The sequence below is a fragment of the Oryctolagus cuniculus genome, chromosome 10, assembly GCF_964237555.1.
Source record: "Oryctolagus cuniculus chromosome 10, mOryCun1.1, whole genome shotgun sequence".
Lineage (NCBI taxonomy): Eukaryota > Metazoa > Chordata > Mammalia > Lagomorpha > Leporidae > Oryctolagus > Oryctolagus cuniculus.
Window position 1 is genome coordinate 74,624,435 of NC_091441.1, and position 18,779 is coordinate 74,643,213.

At 42.8% G+C, this 18,779-nt stretch overlaps 1 protein-coding gene across 2 annotated transcripts in view; it reads left to right on the forward strand.

The window, feature by feature from the left end:
* The window catches only part of CNTN3 (contactin 3), a 423,339-nt gene that overhangs the window by 139,315 nt on the left and 265,245 nt on the right, over window positions 1–18,779 (forward strand). The window contains exon 3 of one of the 2 annotated variants that reach the window (XM_051851466.2): window positions 6,961–7,087. In XM_051851466.2, coding sequence (XP_051707426.1) covers window positions 6,961–7,087 — 127 coding nt within the window. Of the gene's footprint in view, window positions 1–6,887; window positions 7,088–18,779 lie in introns of those variants that run through there. The other variant, XM_008260940.4, reaches the window with a different exon arrangement.

An 18,779-nucleotide genomic window follows, 5' to 3' on the forward strand; every position in this document is an offset into this window, starting at 1 on the left:
AGCAGGTTCTGAAACCTGGGAAAAGGGTAGGCAATGGCTACTGAGTAGACCCCAGCTGTCTGCCCTGGGCAAGTTTTCTCTTATTCACTATGCGTGTCTGCCATTCAGATATTTGTTAACAAAATGGATTATTCTAAGATTGGTACCTACTTTATCCCTCCTGAATCCGGAAGCATATAAATGGAATTTTTATATTGGTCTTTCCTTATTTCTTTGACATTTTCTAGATTTATAACATTAATGCCAAAAATGACAGTGTACTATGGTTAAAAATGTTTCCATCTGGGGCTGGCACTGTGGCATACTAGACTAAGCCTATGCCTGCAGCACAGACATCCCATATGGGCACTGATTCGAGGAGTCAGCTGCTCCACTTACAATTCAGCTCTCTGCTGTGGCCTAGGAAAGCAGCAGAAGATGGCCCAAGTCCCTGGGCCTCTGTACCCTTGTGGGAGACCTGGAAGAAGCTCTGGTTCCTGGCTTCGGATTATCTCAGTTCCAGCCTTTGTGGCTATTTGGGGAGTGAACCAGCAGATGGAAGACCTTTCTTTCTGTCTCCCCCTCTCTCCGTCTGTAACTACCTTTCAAATCAATAAATAAACCTTTAAGTATGTTTCCATCTTCAATTATTTTTTCCCCCACAGAACAGTAGAGCCTAGAATGTAGATCTTTTCTCATTGACGACTGCTACTTTACTTTCTTTGATTCATGCTAGCATTCATTTTGTTTGGGTCTGATACCTCCTAAATACGTGGACTATTCCCTTCAAGATGTACTTCCCCTTAAATTCTGCCTTCAATGGCATTACCCGCTCTAGCTCCCTTCTAGCTCATCTTCTTTTTAAAATGCGCTGCTGTTTTTACTCATGTAGATAGGATTTCAATCAACCAGGGAAAATAGAATATGCTTTCCTTTCCCCTAGAAATTTCAGAGATCACATCATTGTCTTTGAGGGGTTTTATTTCTTTTGGAAGAAGTAACCCAAGAGCCTGGAACCCCTGCCTGTTTCGTTTTGTCAGTCTTTATAAAAATTGTATAGAGTGTGACCATTGGAATTGATTGGCTGGAATTTGATCTTCTGCTTGACATCATCTTAGGAGCTCATAAAGCTTGTACTTACACTCAAAAGTAGCTATTCCTAGTTGCCTGTGGGTGTGTGGAGGGAAAAAGCAACACCTTAGGATTGGATTTTTCGACTTATTAGTCCTGTTCGGAAATGTTATATACCCTTTATTTTAGGTTGTAAACATAAAATGGAGTTTTGGAGCCAGGCTAGCATATCAAAAAAATGCCCCTGTCACAAAAGCCAAGTTTGGCATCAATCTAAATGTTACATGGAATCCGTTCAGTTAGGCAAGGAGGCTTCCTTCTGCTCTCAGCCAGGCTGCTTCTTGTTTCTTATGAATATCTGTGCCTATGGTCAAGGTTCTATCCTTTTGGGTATTAACATTCATTTTGAGAGCATATTGGATAATGTCTTTTAGATTAGCAGTGGCTTCAGCATCTTTCCCATTAAGTTTATCTTAGGTGCAAGAGACTAGAGCATCCGGACACTCATGTTGGTCCCTGTACGCAAGACTGGGTGGTTTCTGTGTCTTGTCTGAGAATGTGGCATGGCCTGAGCTGCCACGTTGGACTATTAATTTGTACTTGATTCTCAGTAGTCGTTGAGTACTCCTGCATGGCCTGCTGCAGGTGGTCACAGCAGCGTCCAGCATCCTTAAATTGCAGAGATCGTAGGTATGTGCCTCACAGGCCATGAACTCCGGTGTCTTCAGGAAATACTGAAGCATTACTGGAAGTGCAGGCTGATGTTTAATTTTCACCTCTGACTGTGTTTAGAACACTGTGGTTTCATGGAAAAGGGAAGCTACCAAGAATGTGAGGACTGGATCTGATTCCAGGTCTCCCAGCAAGAAGCTGTGTTGCTGTGGTGGGATGATTAGATCTCTCTGTGCTTCCCTTCTCCTGGTGTAGTACAGCAGTGAACAAGATGAGAAGACGAGCTCCGGAAGGACAAAATGGCTTTAACAATCGCCAGCTGTCCAGTAGTATCTGCCTTCCGTACAGTCATTGTGAGAATGCGCAGCCTCACCGTCAGCACTGCATGTGTCCCTCGCTGCTGTGCTCTGGCCAGGTGCCCTCCCCACATCTGACAGTGCCACCTGCCTGGAGCTCACTGGGGGCCACCTGCCTCACTTCTCCCCTGCAAGACCCATTACTGGGAGATCCATGAAGGAGTGGACAAGTGACTGTTTGGTGGCACCCCCTGTTTCATTCCTCTGAATCATTTACTCAACAAATTCTCCTGTTGAATAGCTACCAGTTTTTTAGGAGCTGGTTATACTGCAATGAATTGAAAAAAAAAAAAAAAAAAAAAAAAAGCTAGTACGTATACAAGCATGTACAGAGCATCCCTAACCCAAAATCTGAAATGTTTCAAAATTCAGAACTTGTGGTGCTACAGATGGGAAATTCTCTACCTGACCTCATGCGCCACATTCACAGTCATAATGCAGGCACATTAAATATTGTGCAGAACTACCTCAGGCTGTGTGCAAAGGTAAATGTGAAACATAAGCGAGTTCTGTGTTTAGACCAGGGTTCCATCTCCAAGATAGTTCATTATGTTTTCTATCCACATATTCCAAAATCAGAAAAAAATATGAAGTCCAAAACACTTCACGTCCCAAGAAGTTTGGTTGAGAGGTTTTGTAGAGTGTTTTGTTTTCCTTTTGACTTTTAAAATTTATTTTTTTGAAAGGCAGAGAGAAAGAGACAAACACGGAGAGAGGGAAAGACAGAAATAGAGAGATTATCTATCCACTGGTTCACTCACCAGAAGTCCATAGCACCCAGGTCTAGGCCAGGCCTAAGCCAAAGACCTGGGAATTCAGCCCAGGTCTGTCACATCGTGGCAGGGACCCAACTACTTGAGCCCTCACCTGCTGCCTCCCAAGATGCACATTAGCAGGAAGCTAGAATTGGGAGTGGAGCTGAGACTGGAACACGGGCACATCCCGAGTGGTGACTTGACTGTTAAAACAAACACCCAGGCCGTAGCCACGGCTCACTGGGCTAATCCTCCGCCTTGCGGTACTGGCACACCGGGTTCTAGTCCCGGTCGGGGCGCCGGGTTCTGTCCCGGTTGCCCCTCTTCCAGGCCAGCTCTCTGCTGTGGCCCAGGAGTGCAGTGGAGGATGGCCCAAGTACTTGGGCCCTGCACCCCATGGGAGACCAGGAGAAGCACCTGGCTCCTGCCATCGGATCAGCGCGGTGCGCCGGCCGCAGCACGCCGGCCACGGCGGCTATTGGAGGGTGAACCAACGGCAAAGGAAGACCTTTCTCTCTGTCTCTCTATCACTGTCCACTCTGCCTGAAAAAAAAAAAAAAAAAACCCACCCCTGTATGACATTTTTATGGGAAGTTCAGTGAGAACGTCATGTGTTTTATGTCTCTGTGAGTGGCAGATGTAGATGACTGTGAACGGGGGAGGGTCACCACTTTGAAGCTGAGAAGATGGCATGCTAACCTGATGACAAGAAGAAACAAGAGTGCAGAGCAGCCTGTGATCCCAAAGGTGACAACAGACTCAGCACTACCTCTGAAAAGCGGAAGCAGGGACACTGTCTAGTTGTGGGATATGGGTTAGACATAGGTGGGGATATGGAGATGGGAGGCATCGGAGGAGATGAGTCAGTAGGAAGCTTGGTACCTGCTGAGGGCTCAGTCAGTGTTAGCAAATGAACTGTCACCATCATGCTTTCAGAAGGGTCTCCCAAAGTGAAATGCTTTTTGTCATGCAGCACTTGTACTTAAAATGAGTAGTGGTCTCTGAAGAAGAAATATAACATCAACTGAGATTGCACTTGGTGATGATGGCATAGACGTTTTAATTTTTTTTTTTTTGTGGTCATGCCTAGGAAAACTTTTTTTTAAGGTTTTATTTACTTATTTGAGAAGCATAGCTATAGACAGAGAGGGGGAGGCTGGGGCGGGGGGAGGCAGAGAGAGAGAGAGAGAGAGAGAGGGAGAAAGATCTTCAATTCGCTGGTCCACTCCCCAAATGGCCACAAAGGCCAGAGCTGAGCCGATCAGAAGCCAGGAGCTTCTTTCAGGTCTTCTACATGGGTGTAGGGGCCCAAGGACTTGGGCCATCTCCTGCCGCTTTCCCAGGTGCATTAGCAGGGAGCTGGCTTGGAAGTGGAGCAGCTGGGACTTGAACTGGCACCCCTATGGGATACCGGCACTGCAGGCCTGTCCTTTAACCCACTGTGCCACAGCGTCAGGCCCAGGAAAACTTTTTAACCATCTTTTTTGTCTTTGTCACTTAAATCTTCTCATTTTTTTTCTTTTGGTTTCTGTCCCCAGTTTATTGGTTATTTCCTAATTTATGCCATTATGTTAATATGTTATTGCTTTCAAGCCCTAGATACATCAGAGTTTGTCAGAAAGATGATGCTGTGCCATCCCATGAATGAATAAAAGTCATCCAGCAGTAAATCAGAAACTAGCTAGAAAAATGTTGTGAAAAATCCACCCCATTTACAAATAAATATTAGAAATGTTTTCCATTTTCTAGGACAATAAATGGAACGGGCTGTTTATTGCTGTTCTGTAACTGATAGAGGAGGCAGACTGGGAAAATGACAGCACTAGTTCTTTGCAGTTAAAATCCATTTCTGGTGGAGGTTGTTTTCCGTAAGGGAACTCTGATGCCCTTGCATCAACCCCCAACCCCCGCCCTGCCGCCCCACCTTGTTGGTGAAAGCAGTGATCAGTGAAGATCAGAAGCTAAGGATGGCAAGGTGCTTTCTCAGGACCCTGGAACAGGACGTGTTAGCCACGCCGTGATGTCCCAGTGGAGTCGTGCCCAAATGTGAGCTCTGAGGACACAGTCCCCAAGGTCACCCTCATTTCTGCAAGTTTAGAGAGGTTCCCAAACCAGCCTCCATTTTATTAATTTCCTAGAGGGACTGAAAAAAGACACTGAAAGCTATTATAGTCACAACGATGGCTTATTACTTGGAAAGTATCCACTCTAACCTTTGCCAAAGGAAGTGACACCTAAGGCAGAGCCTGAAAGGGTCCCAGGGCTCAGCTGCTGTTGCCTTAGGATGTGTAGCCCCCAACACTGACGTGGAACAGTTCACAAGGAGTGTCTCCAAGCAGCAAGGCTTGCCAGCCTCAGAGTTCCCACTGGGGCTTTGTGGTGGAGGTGTGCCTGTGGAGGCACTAGTAGCTGAGTTCTGTCTTCAGGTCAGATGGTAGGTTGGCCCAACCCATCACTTGTAATTTCATGGTTGATTTTTCCGGTGTGCTCGATCCCCACCCTAAATATAGACAGTCCTGTTTGCAGTGAGAGAGATTACTTCCCAGTTTCCCAGGGCAAAGGCCAGACCTAGGACAAGGCCTAATACTTTATGCAAGAGGCAAAGAGGGTGGTGTCTCTGCCGGGACTGAAGAATCAGTCATCCTGGGCTCAGCCTAGTTCCTCTGTGTGCTAGGGATAATTATAGTTATTGCCGCCCAGAGCCCTGGGAGGATTCATGAGCACATGTAGCTGCATGAGTTCGCTGGGTAGCTCTGCTATAGCTATTTTCAGCGATTAATTATCATACTATCATTTTATGATTGTTTTGAGATGATAAATATTAATATTATTGCTAGTTGAAGTCTCCAAAATTTAAGTTTGTAGATCCAAGTCCTTTTGGCTGCTTTTCAGTGGTCTTGTTTTCTTTGTCTAACTACTCATGGGCTGTCTTTGTGTCTCAGGTTGTCTGTTCATCCTTTGTGTGACTGGAAGGTCCTGCACAATTTTGGGGTGCATTCCATGATCAAGATAGGGAAGAGCTCTCCGCCCCTTTTGCTATAAATTTGTTTTTGGAAACACTGAGGCAATGATTATACAGCTGCACATGCCTAAGCATTGGTGATGGCTTTATCTCCTTTTCCAACCTCATAATACAGAAAGAGGGTTTTTGGGTACATCTGAAAATTTTCTTCAGCCGATGTTCAAGTTCTCTGAACCAAAGTAGAAACAATGTTTAAAAAGACACTTGTTCAGGGCCAGCACTGTGGCATAGTGGGTAAAGCCACTACCTGCAGTGCTGGCATCCCATATGGATGCTGATTTGTGTCCCGGCTGCTCCACTTCCAATCCAGCTCCCTGCTATGATTCGTGTCCCGGCTGCTCCACTTCCGATCCAGCTCCCTGCTATGTCCCGGGAAAGCAGTGGAAGATGGCCCAAGTCCTTGGGCCTCTACACCCGTGTGGGAGACTTGGAAGGAGCTCCAGGCTCCTGGCTTCGGATCAGCTCAGCTCTGGCCATTGTGGCCAACTGGGGAGTGAACCAGCTGATGGAGGACGTCTCTCTCTCTCTGCCTCTCCTTCTCTCTCTCTGTAACTCTGACTTTCAAATAAAATAAATCTTTAAAAAAAAAGACACTTGTTTGGTGCTATATCCTTCAACTTGCTAGTAATAAGATGGAAATCCCACCAAATATTGAGTAATTTTAGTTCAAAAGGGCAGAATAACTTTGCCAATTATCAGATTTAAATGCCCAGCAGACTTTATGAGAGAAGTAACACTCAAGTGTTCAGCTGGTTTGAATTCTGAGGCATGTGCTAGGAGGGCTCCTTGTAATATTTTATTCATCAGTGAATACTAACCTATTTTTATTGTTATACAAGTAATTCCTGTAACTTTATTTATAGTTGGCTGTACTAATATGGCAGTTTTTCTGAACCAACCTGCCTTCCTAAGCTGTTGGCATTAACCAGGGATGGGCTGAAATAGAGCAGCACCTGCAGAGGGCCTTGCCTTGTGGATGAATGGGACAATAAGTGATTTTTTGGAAAGTGGAAACCTTAGTTGCTTGTTTTCTTCTTCAGTTCTAGAATGCAGCTTTTACAATCTGTGTGCTCATTATTTTTCTGCGTGTCTCCCACCCATGCAGGCGAGCCACTCTTACAAGGCCCTGTGTTTATCAAAGAGCCCAGCAATAGCATCTTCCCTGTTGATTCAGAAGATAAAAAAATCACCTTGACTTGCGAAGCCAGAGGCAACCCTTCACCTCATTACAGGTACAGTGGAAATTTTGCAAATTCAAATTAAAAAGTAATGGATGGTATCTTCAACTGATCTATGGTCATTTGAATCCGTACAGCATATGTTGATCGATTCACTTTAGAGTAAGATTTCTTGACTCTAAAATTCCCTGAATAAGCAATGTCTTTACACTGATTTATAATGCAGCCTGATTTGTAAACGTAGGTTTAACATGTAGTCATCCAGAACACATCCATTGTGGGAAGGAAATTAAGTGCGTCTTAAAGCTGATTTGAAATCATAGGTTAAAGGATACACTTGCATGTCTCTCTGCCTCTCGCTCCCATTTCCCTGGTGTCATGTTTGGAGGGCCATTAAGCAAGGGGGAATAAAATAGATTCTTACTAAAGTCACTTTTAATTATTCCTGAAGAGAACCTGTTTCATTTATTAGGTTTCTATCATGTTAAAGCCTATATTTTGATATTATGAAAGGATACTTTTTCACTGAAAATATCCAGGAATGCCAAAGGGTATAAGGAAAAAGGAAAACAGATCTCAATTCCTATCCTCTCAAGATAAAAATATCATTTTGGAGATCGTGGTGGATTATTTGGATGGGATGGGTATTTACTTGGTTCAATAACACAAGATTAGCGGTTTTTACTGAGGGGTGCTCAGGGAATGCACTTTAATGAAGAGATGAAATATTTATAAATAGCATATGCTGCTTTCATTCAAGTGGCTGGAAGGAGGTGCTCGAGGCACTGTCAGAACAGTGTACTCTTCCAAGTGCTGGGGGCGTCCACTTCAAGGACTGTTTATGCTCTGTGTTTGCCTGGCAAAACCTTTTCTAGAACTTGCAGGACAAGCAAACTTGTCCTATGTTAAGGAAATGCTAGTGATTTAGATCTTATTGAACTGCTATTGTTCTCTTAAACCTGATAAACAACAGAAGCCCGGTGTCACTATTAAATGGGGTCAGGATTTGATTGGAAGGTAGATCTTTGTGTTTTTACTCCCAGAAGGAGTAACCAAGGTCATTTTCTTTTAACTATTTTCAACAAAATGTTTATTGACTATGTGCTGTGTACTTGCAGCAGGATAAACATCGTGGTTCCAGGTTACCGGTTAGAATGGGCAGAGGGACAGGTGTCTGAGGGACAGGCAGTTGAGCCATCTTTTGGGATGCCTGCTTCCCTTATTGGAGTGCCTAGGTTCAGAGTCCTGGTTGTGCTTCCCATAGCATCTCTGGTTTGTGTCTACCCTGGGAGGTAACCAGTGATGACTCAAATAGTTATGTCCAGGTGGGAGGTTTGGATTGAATTCCTGGCTCTTGGCTTCAGTGTAGCCCAACCCTGGCTATTATGGGCATCTGGGAAAAGGAAGCAGCAGATGGGAGAATTCTCTCTCTCTTTCTCTCTCTTTTGTTCTCTCTCTATTAGCTTTTCAAATAAGTAAAAATAAAGAATAAAATAAAATAAAAAGAAGTGGCAGAGTGAGAAAAAGATTTTCCTTTGCCTCTACTTCTTCTTGTATAAATAAGTAAAATATAATAGACAGTTAAAAAATTAGAAACCAATGTATGAGCTAGCTCAGTCAGACACAAGCATGTTACACGTCTGGCAATATTTCTTCTTTTGGGAAAAGATGAACAGGTCAACTGAATAAGACGTTATCCCAGAAATATTGTTTCCAGCATTTTTAAAGCATTCTGACACCTTCTGAATGCATCTATTTGTTTCTTTCTGAAATGGAAGATTTTTCTCATAGACATGGCTGTAAATATGATAAAGAAGCAAGTGAATGGCTCGTGTGTGGGCTGTTTTTATGTTGTCAGTAAAGTTGTATTTCCTGGCATTTATCTTATGAATAATTTGGTGATAAATGGGTTCAGCTGAAATATTGTCAGGGTACATACAAGATTTAGTCATATAGGAATGTATTTCTAAATGAGTAGATTTATTATGTTGATATAGTTTTATCAAATAGCCAGATGTCTTGAGCTCAGAAGTCCAGAAATAGCCTTTTGGTTTGGTTTTGTTTTTTGGTGATTATAGCTGTGTATGACGTAATTGTTATAATGACACAGGGTATATTTCAATGTCATGATAGCATATATAAAATGTTGATGCAGAAGTTTTGCCACTGGCATTGTGATTCTTATGTCTTGTATCCTGGGGGTATCAACCTGGCATTGAAATGTTGCAGTTGAAACTAAATCTGTAACAGATCTGTGTGACTTACTTGATTTATTAGTCTTAAGTCAGATAAGTGAAGACATTTAACATGCTAGGTATTGTTTTAAAATCTTTGACTTGTAGGCAAACACAGCAGACACTTTCAATATAGCTTTAGAGATTTTCTGGTTAAGGTTTCTAACAAATATAAAAAGTCAAACCAAAGGTTTATAATCAGTAGAAATTGACACCCTGAGAAGTACAGGAACCTTCTTTGCATTCTAAGAAATATTAGACTTTCCTGGAAAATGAAACATCTCCTTGTTACCCAGGTTATCTGTATGATAACTAGATTGTTCCAATGGAGTAAATGGAGTTTAGAGTAATGGTGTTGTCATTGCTACTGCATCTTTTTAGATGGCTCCTCTATTTTGGCCTGGCCTGATTTGTTCCCCCTAGCTTTTAACTTTATTAGTCAACTAGGTAATATTGCACATTATCTTTTAAGTAACCCAGAAGAATATAAACTTGCTGCTGCTTTTTTTTTTTAACTATCCTTCAGAAATTACAGGTAAATAGCATAGGGATGTACTAACAATGAGGACATGGCAGGGGCAGTGTTTGGCCTAATGGTTAAGATACTTGGTTAATCCTCAGCCTGCAGTGCTGGCATCCCATTTGTGTGCTGGTTCTAGTCCCAGTTGCTCCTCTTCCAGTCCAGCTCTCTGCTATGGCCCGGGAAGGCAGTGGAGGATGGCCCAAGAGCTTGGGCTCTGCACCCGCATGGGAGACCAGGAAGAAGCACCTGGCTCCTGGCTTCAGATCGGCGTAGCTCTGGCCATTTGTGGGGTGAAGCAATGGAAGGAAGACCTTTCTCTCTGTCTCTCTCTCTCTCACTGTCTAACTCTATCTGTCAAATAAAATTAAAAAAAAATACCTGCATTGCATGAGTAGCTGGATTCAATACCCAGCTCTGGCTCCTCTGTCCAACTCTTTGGTAATGCAGATGCTGGCGGGCTGTGGCAGTAGCTCAAGTGATGGGTTCCTGCCATCCTGGAGACCAGGATTGAGTTTCTACCTCCTGCCCTCAGCCTGGCCTTTGTGGGCATTTGGGCCGTGAGCCAGCAGATTCGATCCCTCTCTCTAACTCTCAAATAAATAAATGATATTTTATGTGAACTCAGAGGAAGAAATGCATTTATTAATGTGTGTAGAGGCAGACAGATAGGTAGATAGATACACAGTCAGCCAGCCAATGAGGAAAAGCAATGTGAAACCACGTGTTGAGGACATTCTAACATGCTTCTAAAGATTCAGAATACAGAAAATTAAAGAATGTCTTTTGGAAGCCCACAGTCTGTCATGTTCACGGAGGCAAACCTGTCTGATGAGAGATTTTATCTTTGTTATTTTCCTGTTGGGTAAAAAGAACTCTTAATTGGCCATGTTAGAAATCCAAAAGTTCAGAAATTCTCAAGAGAAATTACTTGTCTTAGCGTTTAATTGAGAATTTTACTCTTTCTCTTGCATTTTGCTGTCTGAGCCCCCCAGCCTTATATTGAAAGGTTAATGAGTGTGCAGTCTCATTGTAATTGCTGTTGATGCTGAAAGGGGCTACCCTGAGGAAGTGTTAGTGTTTTTGTTAAATGGGAAAGATTTTCCCCTGCTTTTCATGGAGTCAGAAACTCCCAGCCTTTCTTGAAAGATTCCAGGTCACTTCTGCTGATGCCTGTCTTCATGTAAGGAAACCACATATTTGAGCTAACTGAGGTAAACTATGTGTGTCAGTAGGGACCTGGTAAGTAACTAAACCAAATGAGGTAGGCCTGCCGAAAGCACATATGTTTTTTTTTTAATTTTTTATTTAGTAAGTATAAATTTTCAAGGTACAGTTAAGGAATTACAATGGCTCCCCCCCCCATAATTTCCCTCCCACTCACACCCCTCCCATCTCCCGCTCCCTCTCCCATTCCATTCACATCAAGATTCATTTTCAATTATCTTTATATACAGAAGATCAATTCAGTATATATTAAGTAAAGATTTCATCAGTTTGCACCCACACAGAAACACAAAGTGAAAAATACTGTTTCAGTACTAGTTATAGCATTACTTCACATTGGACAACACATTAAGGACAGATCCCACATGAGAAGTAAGTACACAGTGACTCCTGTTGTTGACTTAACAATTTGACACTCTTGACACTCTTGGTTATGGCGTCAGTAATCTCCCTAGGCTCTAGTCATGAGTTGCCAAGGCTATGGAAGCCTTTTGAGTTCGCCGACTTCGATCTTATTCCAATAGGGTCATAGTCAAAGTGGAAGTTATCTGCTCCCTTCAGAGAAAGGTACCTCCTTCTTTGATGGCCCTGTTCTTTCCACTGGGATCTCACTTGCAGAGATCTTCCATTTAGGTCTTCCTTTTTTTTTTTTTTTTTCCCAGGGTGTCTTGGCTTTCCATGCCTAAAATACTCTCATGGGCTCTCCAGCCATATCTGAATGCCTTAAGGGCTGATTCTGAGGCCAGAGAAGCACATATGTTTTTAATAATGAGTGGTCATCGGCACCATGGCTCAATAGGCTAATCCTCTGCCTGTGGGCGCTGGCACCCTGGGTTCTAGTCCTGATCGGGGCACCGGATTCTGTCCCGGTTGCTCTTCTTTCAGTCCAGCTCTCTGCTGTGGTCCAGGAAGGCAGTGGAGGATGGCCCAAGTGCTTGAGCTCTGCACCTGCATGAGAGACCAGGAGGAAGCACCTAACTCCTGGCTTCAGATCAGCTCAGTACGCTGGCCGCAATGCGCCAGCCGTAGCGGCCACTTGGGGGGGGGAGGCGGTGAACCAATGGAAAAAGGAAGACCTTTCTCTCTCTCTCTCTCTCTCTCTCTCACTGTCTAACTCTGCCTGTCAAAAAAAATTAAAAAAAAAAATAAAAAAATGAGTGGTCAGCCTCAGATTTCCAGCCACTAATCTATCAAAATGGTCACACCTGCTTCTCAGCACCGGCCAGGGGTTGCCATCCAAAAATCCTGGGGTCTAATATTGTAAAAGTTCTTTTAAGAGACACTTAAAATTCAGATCTTTTCTTTTCCGAATCTCTAATTTTAGTGTACACTCTACTTTTAGACTTAGAGTAGACCAAAGAAAATAAATCTTAAAACTGACACTGGCCCATGCAGGCTTTGAATTTTCAACCTATAATCTGGCTGGAGACTTGGAAGCTTCCTGTCCGAGATGGGAGGCAGTAGCCACATATGGTTGTTGACATATAAGTCAGTTAAATTAAAAATTTAGTTCCTCAGTCGTAGCAGCCTCACTTCAAGTGTCAGTGACCGCATGGCACAGATGAAATGCCAATGCTTCCAGAAAGTTCTTTTGGACAGCACTGCCACAGACAAACCCTCAGATCTACAACTCTTTTCTACACATGATCTCCCACTTTGTTCTCCTCACATAGAAGTGACCAGAACATCACATTCTCTTCCAACTCTATAGAACTAGTAAACTATTTTAATAAGGCTGTGTCTGAGGACTCCTTCTATCTACCTGTCTATCTGAGAGGCAGGGAGAGCTAGAGAAACACACAAGTGAGTTCCTACTTGCTAATTCACTCCCTGAATGCCTGTAAGGGCCAGGGAATGGCTGGGCCAAAGCTAGAAGCTGGAAACTCAATCCAGGTTTCCCTCCTGAGACATGGAAGCTACCTTCCAGTGTCTATATTAGCAGGAAACTGGGTCTTGAGCTGGGACTTGAACCTGGATACTCTGATGCGAGACACAGATGTCTTAACCACTAGGCTAACTGCCTAAACCAGTGTGAGGAATCTGCCACACAGATTTTCAGGGCAAAATGTCTTTGCAAAGTGGGAGTCTTCCTTGGGTTCATTTTTCTAGCACGTGCTGAGCATATCTAATTTACTGGGAGTCTGTCTACTAAATGCATCCAGTATAAGAAAGAAAAGGAAAATAATTTTTACTCAGCATTTATTTTAAGATTGGATGTAAGGAAGGGAAGTTCTATTTTTTGTCTCTGGATATACATAGTCATATTTACAGCGTACTAAAATAGTACTATATATAGTACTATATTTGACTATATATGTGCAGTGTATATATTACAAATTATGTGTGCTATTTATATTCCCTTTATAGAATATGTGTATACTGCATATATAGTATATCATGTACATAACATGGGTATACTCTATTGTATTTTTTATCATAATATATCACATAAACCTATGATGCCTACTTCTTAAGTGTAATTTTGATTATATGTGATCTGTCCCTTAAAAATACACCCGGGTTCTAATCCCGGTTGGGGCACCAGATTCTGTCCTGGTTGCTCCTCTTCCAGTCCAGCTCTCTGCTGTGGCCTGGGAGTGCAGTGGAAGGTGGCCCAAGTCCTTGGGCCCTGCACCTGCATGGGAGACTAGGAGGAGGCACCTGGCTCCTGGCTTCAGATCAGCACAGTGCGCCGGCCGCAGCGGCCATTGAGGGGTGAACCAACGGAAAAGGAAGACCTTTCTTTCTGTCTCTCTCTCTCACCGTCTACTCTGCCTGTCAAACAAACAAACAAACAAACACAACAAAAAAAAAACATACTTCTGGGGCCAGCACCATGGCGAGGTAGGTTAATCCTCCACCTGCAGTGTCCGTATGCCATTTGGGCATTGGATCTAGTCCCAGCTGCTCCTCTTTCAATCCAGCTCTCTGCTATGGCGTGGGAAAGCAGTAGAAGATGGCCCAAGTGCTTGAGCCCCTGCACCCACATGGAAGACCTGGCTCCTGGCTTCAGATCGACACAGCTCCAGCTGTGTGGCCATTTGGGGAGTGAACCAACAGAAGGAAGACCTTTCTCTCTGTTTCTCCTTCTCTCTCTCTGTAACTCTACCTCTCAAATAAATAAATAAAATCTTAAAAAAAAATACATCTCCTTTTTGCCATGTAACATGTAACATGTCTTAACATTCTTCTGAGTTCTCTTGGCCTTTAAGGAACATGACCCTTTTTTTCCAGATTTCTGAGCCCAGATCCCTGTGTTCACTCCCAGGCTCAAACCCTTACAGCCTCCTGACTCTCCAGCTGGTGAGTGGTGGTCCCCACACCCACAGGCTGCCACTTAGAGCAATGCAGTACTCACATGGTTGGGATAATTCCAAAACATAGAAAAGGTAAAGAATATCTCTAGTGCTTGAGCAAGCAGAGGAAGACAGCAGGTGTGTGATACCTGATGACACTGCTGCCTCTTGCAGGAAGCCTTCCTGGTATCCTCAGCTCCAGATTCCAGGCTCCAACCTTGTGCCTATTCCTTGCACTCCGGCCAATCTCTATTGTAAATACAATGTGATTGGCTGGGTAGGCTGTAACTCGCTGAAAGGTGAAGAGTGTGCTTTCATCATTACATTACAACTGCCTAGAAATGGCGAATGCTCAGTTGGTGTCATGATAAAAAAAAAATAATGGAATGGGGCCGGCGCCATGGCTCACTTGGTTAATCCTCTGCCTGCGGCGCCGGCATCCCATATGGGCATCGTGTTCTAGTCCCGGCTGCTCCTCTTCCAGTCCAGCTCTCTGCTGTGGCCTGGGAAGGCAGTGGAGGATGGCCCAAGTGCTTGGGCCCTGCACCCGCATGGGAGACCAGGAGAAGCACCTGGCTCCTGGCTTCAGGTCGGCGCAGCGCACCGGCCGTGGCAACCATTTGGGGGGTGAGCCAACAGAAGGAAGACCTTTCTCTCTGTCTCTCTCACACTGTCTATAACTCTCCCTGTCAAATAAATAAAAAAACAAAGTGGAATGAAGTTAACAAGGGGTCAAACAAAAAAATGCGATTTATAACTGTATCACATTTTAGGAATCAAGAATCACAAAGTCAGAGTAGTAAAAAATTTATTCCGTAGGATACTGACGGTGTTTTTTAAAATATATTTATTTATTTGAAAGGCATAAAAACCTGAAAGAGAGAGAGACAGACAGACAGACAAACAGCAAACTTACTGGTTCCTTACACTTGTTCACAGCCCACATGTCCACAGCAGCCAGGGCCACTCCAGGCTGAAGTCAGGAACCCAGAACCCAATCCAGGACTCCTGTGTGGGTGGCAGTACCCAAGCACTGGAGCCATCACCTGCTGCTTCCCAGGGTGCACATTAGCAGGCAGCTGGAATCAGAAGCAGAGGCAGTGCTTACACTCAGGCCCTCTGATACGGGATGCAGGCACCTCTAGCAGCTTCTTAGCCTCTGGGCCAGACTTCTGCCCCATCAGATACTTTTATGTTGTGAATAAGAAACATAATCTATTTTGTTTCATAATCTGATTATGTTTCAAAACATAATCTTATATTTTGAATAAGAAACATCTGTTAGCTCCATTTTAAGACTAATTGCCACGACATGACAAAGATCCAGATTTCCTTATATCCTCATCATAATATCAATGGGAAAACAAAGGCATCTTTCCTGTTGGTGACATAATGGTGTCAGAAAAATATGAAATAAAAACAGAGCTAATCCCGTCAGCAGTCAACAACTGGCAGAAATGGAAAGCTTGGATTTTCAACATTAATCGTGGTGGTGTGACGAGATAAATCATATCTTTTTCTGTTCTACTTTGTTGTGTTTGTAGTTTGTGTTTTTATTTTTCTGGGGTGAGGAGGAAAGTTATGCGCTGACTCTTCAAGCCCAAGTTAGATCAGCTGGTTCATATTCACATGCTCAACCAATCAGGAAGGCCTGAGACCTGGAATGTTCTAGTTGGCCAGGCCAGTGTCATGTGATGAGTGTCCTCTTCACAGGAGCTGGCACTGCGATCAGAACAAAGCTGAAATGGGTGCAGGGAAGGCTGACATCTCCTATGACTCTCTCAGACGGTCACTGATGGATGGGAACAAGGTTGTAATTGTGTAACTTGAACAGTGGTTTTTCATCCTAGTGTAGCTCTAATCTCTGTTTTTATTTATATGTATATAGGTCTGAAATTTATCAATGAGTGAGAAATGAGAATCTGTGTAAGAAAACACATTTTTAAAAACTCAATTTTTAAAAACCACGGCATCCGCAACTTAACTCATCTGTATCGTCAGCAATTATTGCTGAAGCCTAACTAGCTATTTTTGGATAAAGTATTGAATATGCAAATTCAACATTCATTCTTTCAAGGGCTGCAATTATTCTGATCACTTCAGTAAACATATTAACAAACATTGCATTTGAACACAAATGCATTTGCTTATTAACTTGAAAGCCGAATCTAAAACCACAAATTGCTTCTGTGATTAAATTCCTAATTTTCCTGTCAACCCCCAAATAAAGTATTGCCTGTTGATTTAACAAGTGTTTAGCTGGGCATATTTCTCATACCCACCCCAGTACCCCCCACTTTTTTATTACGTTATTCTAAAATCTGAAGTGTGACATTCGCTTTTTGCCAGAATATTGTTTATACTTCTGTGTTCTTGGCCAGGTTTTGTCTGATAGGGTAGATGTTGCAAAAGACAATAACATTTTACAGTCAACTGTCAGGTTGAATTAGGTCTTGGGATTGTTTTTGAAACTACCTGAAGTTTTCTAATTTATTTTGTGTTGTTAGTTTCAATTTCAAGGGGTCATGTTTCCTGACCCTGTTACCAAGTTCAAGTGGAAGGCTCAGTTTAGAGGCTGATGCTTTTACTAATAACAACTGTGTATCCGTATTCGTTATTGCTTTTCCATACTACTATCATTTTCCACACATGGTTGCCATATCTGATAACAATTAGTATGGGAAATAAATAATAGCTGGCAAGGTAAGTTACACTAATGATGCACCTTTGAGATTTTTGATTGATAACATAGATGATCACAGCTAGTGAATCATGGAAGTTAGTTGTGGTTAGGGTAGGGAGTGGACTAGATGGCTTCATTCAGGAGACTTTGACGATTGCCTGCCATGAACCAAGTATGATTCCTATGGTGGGGAGTGAACCAAATGGAGGGGAGAACTCTCTCTGTCTCTACCTCCCTCTCTTTCTATTACTCTGCCTTTCAAATAAATAAATAAATCTTTTAAAAAAGAAATAGTTATCATCCAATGGAGTTTATTTGTTTTGAAAGGTTCCTTTCAATTCTGAGAATCCAAGCTTTTTGGACTGATTTAATTCCTATGAATTTGTGTCTACACAGACACCCAAATGTTCATTCTTGTTCATTGTCTTTTCTTTGCATATTCTTTGTATTGGAGAGCAATGATTTGTATACCTTTTTAGTTTATTTCCTAAAAGTAACAACTATAGCTTTCATCAGGTGAAGTAATAACTACCAGTTTTGAAATCTCTCCTATGGCAGGCACCTTCTGATTTATGCTAAGGAGTCAAAGACTTTTAGCCCAAGGGCACACAGCTTTCTAAAAGAAATTGTACTGAATTGTTTTTAGGTGGAAATGTGCTACAGACTCCAGCACCCTATTGTGTTAGGCTTGGCCCAATTTTCTTGTGTTCAGTTTACCTGCCTACCCAGTGTCCCTGCTGTGTGGGGAATGTACATTGGGTCAGAAAGGCCAGTAACCCCAGACTTTGAATCTCTAGTTTTCAGCCCAAAAACAGATTTACAAGGAACCTCCTCAGGAACCTGCTGGGAATGAGAGCTCATTGACTGAGAATCAGTAGATTTGTGAACTATGAATAATAAAGCATTCCTCACTTGTGGATTCTAAAAGCAAATTTTAATTCATGTAGAAGGAGCCTTTGAACACTGAAGGCTGACAGTGAACTTATAAGATCATTCAAGAGTGTTACAACATGATGATTATGCAAAGGTGCTTAATCTTGTGACATTTACCACTGAGCTAAAGCTACAAGGTTAGTCTGCTTCTGGAGCAAAATGTAAATTTATTACGATTGCAGTGTAGGGTACGTAGTCCCAAGTGCCATGGGGCTGTCTTCTTTTGCTCTAGATCACTGCATTAAGCCTTTTGGAATGGAATTTGAGTATGCAAATATATTTCTTGAAGTTTGAAGTAATTTCCATGTTTCAAAAAGTTTTCATTCTGATTTTAGGTTTTCTGGTGAACTTTACAATTTCTTGATACAAGTAGAAATCTGTAACTTTTTCTCGTCAATTTGCATGTTAATGTGATATTAACATAAAGAGAACAGATTCAACCTAGTTCATAGATACATTCTTAAAATATAATGATATTTCCCTCCTTCCTTCTGTCTACCTTTCCTTCCTTCCTTCCTTCCTTCCTTCCTTCAGTTGTGAGATAGGATATTTTTAAATTACATTATAGTCAAAGGCTTAATGCTGTGTTCCATAAAGAGTTCAAGTAAAAAGTAAAAAGACCATAGTTCAGCAGGGATATAGGCAAGAGCTAGAAAAAATAATCAAATGGAAATGATGTTCATAAAGAGTTATGAATGTGGCCGGCGCCGCGGCTCACTAGGCTAATCCTCCGCCTTGCAGCGCCTGCACACCGGGTTCTAGTCCCGGTTGGGGCGCCGGATTCTGGCCCGGTTGCCCCTCTTCCAGGCCAGCTCTCTGCTGTGGCCAGGGAGTGCAGTGGAGGATGGCCCAA